The sequence below is a fragment of the Pelmatolapia mariae genome, linkage group LG14, assembly GCF_036321145.2.
Source record: "Pelmatolapia mariae isolate MD_Pm_ZW linkage group LG14, Pm_UMD_F_2, whole genome shotgun sequence".
Taxonomy (NCBI): domain Eukaryota; kingdom Metazoa; phylum Chordata; class Actinopteri; order Cichliformes; family Cichlidae; genus Pelmatolapia; species Pelmatolapia mariae.
Window position 1 is genome coordinate 14741155 of NC_086239.1, and position 12217 is coordinate 14753371.

Sequence of the window (12217 nt, forward strand, 5' to 3'; positions counted from 1 at the left end):
CCCACCACGATGCCGCCCCGGGCAACTGCCCGTGTCGCCCGTATCAAAAACCGCTGCTGACTACATGACGGAAACACTGACGTGATCTCTTTTAATAAAGTGTATGCGTTTATACACAGGTCACGCTGATTATTGAACAAAAAGCACAAAGATCAGATGTCAACTGGATTTTTTTTCCTTTATCTCCTCCTTAAACATGTTTTTGACATTAGCTATAATTCAGAATTGGCGACTGAAACAAGTATGGCACATACAAACATCAGGAAATAAAGACTCGATAGATATATGTAAGTGAAGTCTCTGTTTAACCTCCGCAAGGTGACAGTCGGCAGGGGCTATTATAGTTGTGTACCGGACACCGGGATCCACGCTTTGTTTGCAGCGAGCGCTTGCGAGCCCAGCGGGTCTATCACACGTCTGTGAAGGTTCTCAGTCATCCAGGTCATCATAGCGAAGCTTCTCGACTTCTTTAACGTCTTCACGTAAACTTAAAGAAGTCCAGACGCAGTCTAGGCCCCCCTAGGGCCAAGACTGCTAAAATGTAATAAATAAGTACATCATGAAATAATTAATTAAATGTGTCAATAATTAATTAATTAAATACGTCATAAATATGTAATTAATTAATTAATTCCAATTTTAATTAATGCGATAATTAATTAATTAAATAATTAATAATTAATTAACCGCTGCCCAGGCGAAAACCTGTAGTGATCCCATATGTGTCAGGAGTATCGGAGCAGTTGAGACGCATTTTTTCTAAACACCGGGTCTCTGTGGCTTTTAAACCCCAAAACACGCTGCGCCAAAAATTGGTCCACCCCAAGGATCGGGTCCCCCGACACAAACAGAGTAACATAGTGTACGCTGTTAAGTGCCAGGAGGATTGCCAGGATTTATACATCGGGGAAACCAAACAACCTCTGGCGAAGCGGATGGCACAACACAGAAGAGCTACCTCGTCAGGCCAGGACTCTGCAGTCTATTTACACCTACAGGCCAGTGGACACTCTTTCAATGATGAGGATGTACACATCCTGGACAGGGAGGAACGCTGGTTTGAGCGCGGAGTCAAGGAGGCCATTTACGTGAAAAGGGAAAGACCATCTCTGAATCGAGGAGGGGGCCTAAGGGTACATCTTTCGCCATCTTGCAATGCTGTGATTGCAGCCATTCCCCAACTCTCTGTGAATGGTACTCATGACCATTGATCAGTGGTCTTTGATCAGTGGGTTTTGGTCAGTGGTTGTTGATCAATGGTCATGAGAATTTGCATAATTATTGATCAAGAAACTGACCTCCCAGCCCAATGTTCCTTCAGCGGGCTGGTTTCAGTCATTATGCAAATGTACTGTTTATAAGATTTGGGGAAACCTGCAGTCAGCTGAGACTGAAGAACGTTTCTCCCACAAAACGCTACGTCCAGATGAACAGAATCAACTTTTGGAGATTTAGTTAGGCTTGTGGTCCTACATGAAACAGCCCTCATTAATGTGATCAGAAACAGACGTGTTTACCTAATTCTTCATGTCAAAATGCCCATTATATTAAGGTGCACAAAAATATCGTTAAAGTAGGCTACTGTGCAACGGCACAAGTGCTGTGTCCTTATCGCCCTGTGGAGGGCAGCAATAAGCCACAGTGTCTCCGTCGTCATCCAAACAAAGAAGAAGAAGAAGACTGAGTGCTGACGCGTCTCTCTTTTCCTCTTCTTCTCCATTCACCGACGTGTCAGTCTTCTTCTACCCGGAGCTGAGCAGCAGGCAGGCCGTTCAGTGAGCATTCATGGCTCCCAAAAGCAGCAACAAGCAGCAGTCAGAAGAAGATCTTCTCCTTCAGGACTTCAGCAGAAACTTGTCGGCAAAGTCCACAGCTCTGTTTTATGGAAATGCACTCATCGTTTCTGCCATCCCCATCTGTGAGTACAGCATAGACTGAGGAAGCTAGCTGCTGCTAACCGCTAATTTAGCTAACACTGAGTGAGTGGAGGAGGAAAAATGAGAAACTGTTCATAAAAACGAGCTTTTCAGAGCCGCTACTTTACATATTTAAGCTCACGTAATGTTCAGAGATATAGCACATAGGACAGTTAATAATATTGATCAGGAATGCTAACGTGACCTCGTAATAACGCTGTGACACGGAGTGCGCTGAGAAGTGCAGTAACAAATGAATCAAAACACAAAAAAGCTTAGGGAGATTTTACTTGAAAAACTCCAGTCCCAGATAATTAGTTTGATCAGCTTTTTGTGCTTGTTTCCCCCTCTTTAGGGCTGTTTTGGAGGATCTGGCATATGGACCTGGTCCAGTCTGCAGTTCTGTATGCTGTGATGACTCTGGTCAGCACCTACTTGGTTGCTTTTGCCTACAAGAACGTCAAGTTTGTGCTCAAACACAAGTAAGAAGGGCAAATCCACCACACGTGCTAATATGCTGCTAATATGTTTGGTTAAATGGGCCTCATATTATACTTTATTCATACCTTTTAACTTCAGTTACACGGGGACAAGAACACAAACATATAATCATCAGTAGTTTGAACACAAATAGGGAATCAAACTGTCTCTGCAGAGTTAGAGCTTTTTTAATTCGATCAACTTGATTGACAGATGTGATGTTATTCATTGGGGAAACTTTGAAACAGATTAAGAATCGACAGACTGAGTTCAGAAAGTATTTTGTTACTTCTTATTAGAAACTGAATCTACTGGGAGTTGCTGTTGTGTTTTGAATTTGATTAAAGTCTTAATGCTTGTGATCTTCCACTCATCACGCTCCAGGGTCGCACAGAAACGTGAGGATGCTGTTTCAAAGGAGGTAACCAGGAAGTTGTCTGAGGCTGACAACCGCAAGATGTCCCGCAAGGAGAAAGACGAGAGGTAAAACGTAGTGCACACGTGAGCCCAATTCAAATTCAGCAACTACACGCTCTGTACACACTTGCGTTTGCTTATCTGTGTGGAGGGGCCACCAATTTAGGTGGTGTTTCAAACCAAGTGGAAGTAGGTTATATAGAAATCTGACTCTGAGCCTGTACTGATAGTTTTACATACCTCATTCAGTGGTGCGACACCTTTTTTTGTCTCTGGGAAAGCTGCAGACTGATGTGAGTATTTCTGGTTTGTGTCAGTAATCTTAAAAGTGAAATTATAAATTATAAACTTTACCAACTTTATCTTTAACTTTTATTTTTTCTGGCAAATGAATTACACAGGCAGAAAGTCTTTATAACTGTAATAAATGTATGAAAGCAGCAGTCAGCTTTTGTGGTGAGAGTGGGACAGATCACTAATATGTGAGCTTACAGGTTTACAGTATTTTAGTCTGTATTATATTCATAATAGTTACACTATAATCTCATGTCAACATACCACAACAACACCCTCTTCTGCCAGCGTTAGGTGCTAAACTCAGGTCCAGTCTCTTCTGGTCGCATTAATGACCCATTTATCTTCACTGGTCTCGCCCTTGTGAACGTCACCGTACATCAAAAGTCAAAAGTATGATGATAAATCAGTACTGAAGATCAGAGAGTCAGAGATTATATAAAGGGAGATGTTCCAACATTTTGAAAAGAAGACTCTTTCTGGCAAAAGGTCTTGTCTGAATGGCGACACTTCAGGAGAATACAGCAGGGCGTACTCACACCCTCAGCGCTGGTATAAATGCTGATGGAGCTGTGGCATTGTCGCTGTTTGCATTTAAATGGACCAATCCAGTGAGCACAAATTGAGTATAAGTCCATGTTTGACATCAGCCACCTTGTTTCTGTTCACACACTGTCTCTAACAAAGTCTGCGTTAGCCTGGTACATGTAGATAACAAGGACGACATTTGGTTTTTATCTCCTGTCCAGAATTCTGTGGAAGAAGAACGAGGTCGCTGACTACGAGGCCACCACCTTCTCCATCTTCTACAACAACACACTCTTCCTGGTTCTCGTCATCATCGCCTCTTTCTTCCTGCTCAAGAACTTCAACCCCACCGTGTATCCTTTCACGTCTGTATGTGGTGGTATGTAGTTCATAAATATATTTAAGTTGGAAATGTATGAGACGTTTTGTTGTAGCACATTTATTTCAGGCTTATGCTACCAGTGTTAGTTTTGCCATAGTGATCGTAAATGACGATAACTATTAAAACTAATGCACAACGAGCAAAACCTATGATGAAGTGTGCTGACACTTTTTTCAACAAATAAAATGATTTGATTTGAGAATTGATCACGTTGTGTAGAAAGGCAGGACGAGTTTGGAATTGATCCCATCAGAAGTAATCTCCTCGTGCAATAAGGTCAGAGGTTGAAACATTAAACATTGAAAATCCTACATTAAGTTACCACATTTACAACTTTGAGTGTCCACACCGTCTACCCGCCCAACTTTACAAACTAACATTTTTATACTTTATATTTTAGTCTACGATAATCTTACAATATTTAGTTAACTAAAAGAAATTTGATGTTTAAATTATGACTAAAACTAAAGAAAACTCCCTGTCCAAAGTAACACTGTATGCTTCATATCTGCAAACTTTTCTTACCAGTTTTTACCTTAACCCACCTTTTCCCAGCAACTACATTCTGTCCATCAGTGCCTCTTCAGGACTCATTGCTTTGCTTTCCACCGGCTCCAAGTAAAGGAAGAAAGGGTGGGGATTGGGTTGGAGGGTAGGAAATGGGCTAAAGAAGTGTACACTCATGTTAGGAACGGGGTTTACAAGCGGAATATGACATTTCATCTTCATGAAATTCGTGATCAAATTATCTCCAGAGGTGTTTCTACAGATCTGTCTTCTGTTGTTTTTGTAACAAATAAAGCAAGTCTGTTTACTTGTCATCTGTGTCATTTGATTTGTGTGTTGTTCAGTCTGCTTTTCTACAGCTAATTTAAGAAAACAACAGGATTTCGCGTGATTATTAATCTGTTTGAATTATACAGTCCATTGATTGGCTTAGACACCATTTCCATTGGCAATGCTTTTATTTCTAATCACACTTTCATATGGAGTATTTACAGAGAAACCACTGATCAGGAGGGGAAACAATACAATGACACAACAAGAACCAAACTCAATGTCTCTCAAGTGTTTTTCATCCACCCAACAACACGTAGAATCAGTGACCTCTGAGTTTTCAGATATGATTATCAGGTAGGACTCAAACCAAAACCAGAAACCTTGGGTAACAGTTGATGTGGCACATTACAGGATTTCAACAAGCCACAGATGACTTGCTTGTTGCATTTTAGAGTTGTTTCTAAGTCTGTAAGAAATTGAGGAGACCACGAAGACAAGTCACTGTTCTCTCAGACAACAAGAAGGTTAATGCCCATCTTGCATTACTTTTCCTAATATCTGTAGGACTGTTGCACTGCTTGTTCCCGAAGTTTGTGGAGCTGATAATATGTAGGTTTTGCATTCCTCTGAAAGCGAGTCCCATTTACGGAGAAGCTACCAGTTTAAAGAATCAGCTCCTGGGAAATTAAGGAGCACGATGGAGCTCAGTAAGCGCATCATTCAATAGAGAATAATAACAATTTAAAGACAGCATTTTCCTTTTTTGTAGCTACACTGTCCTTGTGTGCTTGATGCTTACAACTTTCTATTAAAGTGACACAGGAGACAGGCAATCAAATAATATCATCTGCATACATTTGTTTTAAAATCTTACATATCTTGTAGGCCAGAAGCCAAACGCCATTTACCAACTTGTAGTGAAAGACATCCCTGAATTTATTCCTGTCGAAGGAATTCAAGGCACTCTGCCAGGTGGCCACAGTCCAACAGACTCAAACTGATGGGAAAGCTGTTGACTTGCACGCAAACTTAAACGTTTACCTTTGTGTCTCAGTGGCACGTGTTTGCCACCAAAAGCTACAAATAAGTGAATAAAGCAAATATAGATTCTGCGTAGGAAAAGATGGTGCTGTGTCCACATAGAGAATAAGAAATAAGCAAAATATGATGTTTTTTCTTGATTTCAAGGCATTTTGGATCCAACTCTAGTTTTCCTCCAAGGCCAGACTTCTTAAATAAGCTGTGAGCCAAACAGATTTTAGTGTTTCATCCAAAAACAGGTAACAGCGTGCTCTGGATAACTGTAGGCGCTTGTAATCTAATGAGATTTCCCTTGATTGATACATATATAGGTGGTATTTGTGGTGCAAGTCAACAGATGCACACCAAGGACAAGACAGTGACTCAGTCGGAACCTGGCCAACATTTCTGCTGATCTAAGAGATGGCTTGTTTTCCACATGAAAGAGAACAAAAATAATGCGTCAAGGTGACAGCCATGAAATCCGAAGGGTCGATCAGTGTTCAAGTCCTTTAAGAAACCTTTAATCACATTTGTCACGTCTCATTAGAGAAGCTCATTTTTAGAACGATTCTCTTATTGACGCAGAATCCAAAAGAGAAATACAAATTTAAATCTTAATCCTTATAAATAGTTCTGACTTTCTTTGTCTTTGAGGAGACAAAAGTACATTTTTGTCAGGATGGAAGGAGCAGGACGGGCTGGAGAGCGGCCTAAACGTTGCAACTGATGCAGCGATACTGCAGAGGAGCAGGAAAGTGACTCTATTTACACGTCTGCTATGTGTGAGCCATACACTGCGGTGAAGTCCTCGTCTGCACGAGAGGCTCCTCGATGGGTTTCTCCTTATGTTACACAGTATTTCTTAACATCTTATGTACATTTAGCATCTTCAAACAAAAGCAGTATTTCAAAATGTCAAAATAAAGTTTATATATATTAACTACTCTAGAATAAATACTGTAATCTTTGCCACATCCCAAATACCTTGAGTCTGTGCCCCATTGTGCCATTTAAACAAGCAGTCGTTCTAAACATGACAAGACCAGGGGCGAGTTTATCTTTTATTTCATAGATTCACCGTAAGCTTAAGTCCAAAATCCTCAAGGTTTGCTGGAGCGATCTAGCGATGCAGGTTCAGTTCACAGGCAGAAAAGCAGTCCGCTTTATTTCTCTTCTGTGGGATTCTTCAGCAGTTCCTCAGAGAGAACACACGGGGGCGACATGCTTCACTCTCTCCTCAAACAGAGTCCAATATGTACGAGTACTCAAAGTCCCGCAGTACTCTGTCACACCTGGGGGGCTGGGGGGACAAGCTTGCAGGATTTTTTGATCAAACCCTCTTCTAGTCTTTAATTATGTGCTTTGTTGAAAAGAAGAAAGAGGCACACTATAGCAGGGAAACATGCATCTGGTGGTAAATACGCTCACGATTTGCAGCCTTTATAATCCACTGAATACTTAACTATTCTAAATACGGGACAGAATATACTTGGTAGGTATTTGAAAGCTAATTCAGGCTAATAGGGATCGGGTCTGTTGAGGCTTCATTCATGTTAATAAAACTCTGTATTATGCGCAAGTCACCTGGTTGCTGCTTACCTCCAACACAGGAGGTTGGAGTTTTACACTCTTATGGTAATTCTGTTCGTTGCTCTGCATAGCGATTTAATGAAAGCACTGAGTGGGGTGGGGGTGGGTGGGGTTCACAATACAACTGTCCACTTTCCTGAGATACCTCTGATTTCTTGCATTCATGTATTCAGCCGTGGTACAGTGGTACTCATAAATAAAATATGGGCCCAATATGAATTTTGTGCTCAAATTATGTTACTTGTGAGTGGAGGTCTTGGCTTTCAATGGGTGGGCTCAAGACCTGAAGGCCTGAGCCCAATAAATAAGTAACACAGGCGTCTCATTTAGCAGCTACTATCAAGGTGCCCTTCGGGAAGGCACTTTAAATACGCCCGCTTTGCTTCTTTTGGTTTGTCTGCTAACTGGATGTGAGTGTAAAGTTGGATATATTTTAAAAATGAGGCGCTGCAGTTGTAGTTTCATACAATTTTAATCCAAATATCAGGTCAGTTGTATATCTATCCCTGGATGGAGCTGAACTGGGATGTGGTGGGATCTCAAATATAAGCCTGAATCTAAACTTTTACACGTTCTACTTTAAGATCTGCATAGTTCTACCTGCACGTGGCAACACTTTGATTTGGGAGGAGCACAAAGTTTAGAACTACTGAAGTGGATCATGTTTTATGTTTCAGGCTGCAAAAAGCTGAGTTTCTCAAGCATGACGTAGCTGAGCTGGGCACCTGAGATGAGCCTGGTAGAGCTGATCTGATCAGGACAAGGCTCAAACAGACAAAGGTACAGTATGCAACGCTGGATTTAGCAAGGCTGTCTGTTCCAGGCTGAGGCGGGCTGGAGCTGAGTGGGGCCCGAGGAGAGAACCATGGACATGAACACTGAATGGAGGGTCCAAGGTAGCAGTATGGTTAGGTAGGTAGGTACAGCTGACCTCTTGGAAGTCCACCTGCCTGGTCTAAGAGCGGTAGTCCTTCTTACTGTACGGTCTGTTGCCTAGGATGTGGTCGATCTCTGACACCACATGGGAGGTCATCTTGGGAAGGACCTAAGAAAGAAAGAGATGTGCTGAGTAAGCCTGAGAGGAGGGAAGGAAGGAAGACATGCAGAATAATGTGAAGAAAGTCTGAAGTCATTATAGGTACAGACTTGGGACAACTTTTTTGATCTAGAAATCAATATAAGTGGAAGACAGCAGATGATGCAGGTGAAGAAACACAGGTAACAGCAATGTGTGTCTGCTTGTTCTGACCTGTATGGCCCCGAGGTTTTCAGTGAGCTGCTCAGGATTGGATGTTCCCAGAAGGACCGAGCTCACCCCTTCATTTCTTAGACACCAAGCTGCAGAAAAGCAGAAGATACTCAGTCAGTGACTATTCAGCGGCACACGTCTTATTATTACTTTCTGATTATTGTCTTTAAACAAACCAGAAGTTCCAGCACTCTTGCACATAACCTGGACATCTATTTATTACATGGGGAGTGCACAACACACCCAGCTATTTGAACATCCACAGGGATGCAGTGCAAGCACAAGTGCATCAGAAAAGTTTTGCGTTGGTGTGTCGACTGGAAGCTGGAGGAAATATCAAACACGAAAGACAACAAATACCCAACGAAGGTGATGAAAAATGTGCCCGTCTTACATAAACCAGCTCCTGTCTGACAGGTCTGTGCATTTATGGTTTAAAAGCTTTGCTTTAAGCTGCTTCTGCTGTATTTGCTAAAAGACAGGGAAGTCTTACCCACAGCCAGCTGAGGCAGGGTACATCCCAGCTTCTCTGCGATGTGGTTGAGCTCCTTCAGCTTGGCTTGTTGCTTCCTTCCATCCTCACTTGTTATTTTCTCCTTCAACCACTGATAGGACTGACAGCGCAGAGAAGACACAGACTGAATGAGTGAAGAGACGCAGGGTGTAGCCTGAGAGCCTGGAGACTCCAGAGCTGATGTATAATTTAATTTATTGACACACAGAGGTGTAGTCACAGTGCTACAGACATGCCTTAATTTCATCATTTATTTAATTAATTAAAGTCAACTTGTATTGATCTGTTTGTTCAACTCAAGTCAGGGACACAGATGCACTCAAAGATGCAAAACATGAGCTTGGAAAAATAAAGCATGACTATATTTAACTTTAGTGTGAAGATGCAAGTGGAAACAACTTTGTCTGGTTACATCTAAACCAAAAACATTACACATGCACGTCCTTAAGTTTCAGCGTGTCCAAATCAAACCTCCATAAACCCTCCCCAGATCTCATCTCTCACGTCTTAGATATCGACACCACCTGAAGTGCGCAAGTCATGAATCACTGCATTGAATCTGATTCTCACTGTCGCTTTGTTTTGACGAACCCTCACGCTTACCTTCATGGAGGCCCTGGATGACTCAGGAATGCCATTTTCATATTTTCCTGTGATGATGCCGCATGCCAGCGGTGACCACGTCATCGCACCGACTCCTGTAACCATGGACACAGCAGGAGAGTTGAAGAGGAGTTTTAGTGAGATGTAATGTGTGAGAAGAGCGTCAGAAAAAGTGAAAATGTGAGAGGGTGATTAAAGCGCAGTGGAAATGAGCAACAGAGAAGGACAGCAACTTGGTCAGAAAGGTTGTTGGATGGAGTGGATAGGGAAGTGACACAAGGATGCATGTGACTGATCAAGCTGTTGTCAAACACGCAGAAAACACTTGCCTATCTTATGGTAAAGTTCGGGCAGTTGCACTTCTACTTTCTCCCTCTGGAAAAGATGATACTCAGCCTGCTCGCACACTGGCGGGATCAGATTAAACTGTCTCGCCACAGAGTAAGCCTCCTAGAGATAAAGACAGAGAAAAGATGCTCATCACGATGTTTCATGTGGATTTACTTTTATATATTGTTCAAAAGATTGTTATTTTATAGCTATATAGCTACTTGGTACGTAAGCACGCAGGTTTGGGATAAACTCGGGGAAGAAATGAGAGAGGGAGGGTTGTTAATCAGCTTGTGGGAGCGTGGCACAAATTCAAATGCATGCCTCTCAGTAAGTCAGCGAATCAATATTTCATATCACAACTCGGAGGCACCATGTTCAAATTTCCTTATCTATTTTCTCCACGGATTCTTTAAAGGCAAATGCCAGAGGAGTCACACACACACACACACACCTACTCAGAGAAAAACAGTGCCATTGTTGCTTCTTTAAATACCCTTTAATTTAGTGGGTTTCCTGCTGTGCAAAACATGTCAGGATGAGAGCACAGTCGAAGTGGGAGTGTATTCTGTGTGATGCACGGATAATATCACTGCCATCACTCAACTTACAAATTACCAGTTGCCCTTCTGCGCTGCAACCCATGACATGTGCCTCCAGCCTGTGTGCGCGTCCATGCGTGTAACTGCGTGTGCGTGCTGTACTGCTGAGAATCAAAGCCACCTTCATTAGCGATGCTATCTAAATTACACAGTGTTCATTTGGGCCTGTTGTTCTTTATAAAGATATCTGCTTCTTTTTCACAGCCAGAGAGGGAGAATGTCAACACATTGCAGTGTGCTTAGAGGGAGGAGGAGGGTGATAAAGAGACCAAGAGAGATAAGAGGGGATGGATGCTACGTCCTTGAGTGTCACTTCAGGCATGTGTTCACTTCATAACTCTCTGCCTCATGTATATATTCATTAATGCACCAGTGGTTGAAACAGGAAGTGGATTATCTCTGACAGGAAAACAAAACAAAAGCCAGAAGAAGCCGCTGTGCCTGTGCCACTTACTGAAAAAGCCTCTTTTCACTCTCAGTCTTTTACAGTCACTACTTTCTCCCCCCTACTTCCCTCCAATTATCAGCTCTGTAATTACTCATTCATTTTCAATACTGTGAATATGCTGGTCACTGGAAAGGCACATCTGCATTGGCTTGACTGTTCACGCCCTGATACTATATCCACCATTTATATACAATCTGTAGTCGGTTACCAAATGTGTAAAGGAAACATTTATTTGGACATTTTCATTCTTCTTCATTTCTTATACTCAAAGCTGTTTGCTGCTTACCATGATCTCCATGGCCGTCCACCGAGACGTCCCCCAGTACATGGCCATGCCTTGGTTTATCACATAGGTCATGGCTCGAACAATCTCTGTAGATAAATGCAGTTATTACACGTATCAGTCAGCTGGAGTGACAGTGAACAACTTGCATGCGTTTGCATTTCGGTGTTGCTGGCTGAGAAACATCATCAGTAATATTTATAGATGCTTGTGATTTGTAGTGAGAGAAGAGTGCAAGAGTACAAAGACACTATTTTGTAATTTTGCCACTTTATTGCACTGCTAGTGGATTTTAAATAAAACAATTCAAGACTGCACTTCATAATTCATCCTGCTGCTTCTATCAGCAGTCATATCATCAGTAAATACTAAATAAATAAATAAATAATCACCCGGTTATTAGGGCATGTAAGTCACACATGCCCTAGTTATAACATTTCCTCTACCATGTTTGACAGATGATGTGGTTTTCTTCAGTTTATTAACTTTTTCTTCCCACCCTTCTGGAAAAAGTTCATCTTGGTTTCATCTGCCCAAATATTTTTGTTATTTCCAGAGCTGTTCAGACTCTTTTAGATGTTTGCTGGCAAAGTCTAAACTGGCCTTCTTTTAAGTGATTGCATCCTCATGAAGGCCTCTTGCGATTGTAGAATTGGAGAGTAGCAAGTGATATCAAGGTGAACAGCTACCAACACTTGCAAACATCTCCAGATCTTTACTCTACCTGATTTGTCATGAAATAAGAACAGAACGGGCCACATCTGGCCATGTCCAATTA

At 41.9% G+C, this 12217-nt stretch overlaps 2 protein-coding genes across 3 annotated transcripts in view; one reads left to right on the forward strand and one right to left on the reverse strand.

Annotated features, from left to right (window-relative positions):
• The first annotated feature begins 1697 nt into the window (after positions 1–1697).
• On the forward strand, positions 1698–4838 carry ssr3 (signal sequence receptor, gamma). Its single transcript, XM_063493231.1, has 5 exons — positions 1698–1918; positions 2272–2398; positions 2781–2879; positions 3857–3988; positions 4573–4838. The coding sequence occupies exons 1-5, from the start codon at positions 1786–1788 to the stop codon at positions 4637–4639; spliced, it is 558 nt and encodes a 185-aa protein (XP_063349301.1). The 5' UTR covers positions 1698–1785; the 3' UTR covers positions 4640–4838.
• A 143-nt stretch (positions 4839–4981) lies between these two features.
• kcnab1a (potassium voltage-gated channel subfamily A regulatory beta subunit 1a) overlaps positions 4982–12217 on the reverse strand; it is a 113038-nt gene continuing 105802 nt past the window's right edge. For both annotated transcript variants that reach the window (XM_063492828.1, XM_063492829.1), the window contains exons 9-14: positions 11443–11528; positions 10106–10226; positions 9777–9871; positions 9153–9273; positions 8660–8748; positions 4982–8455 (exon numbers count right to left, since the gene is read on the reverse strand). In XM_063492828.1, coding sequence (XP_063348898.1) covers positions 8366–8455; positions 8660–8748; positions 9153–9273; positions 9777–9871; positions 10106–10226; positions 11443–11528 — 602 coding nt within the window. In that variant the 3' untranslated portion in view covers positions 4982–8365. The remainder of the gene's footprint in view (positions 8456–8659; positions 8749–9152; positions 9274–9776; positions 9872–10105; positions 10227–11442; positions 11529–12217) is intronic.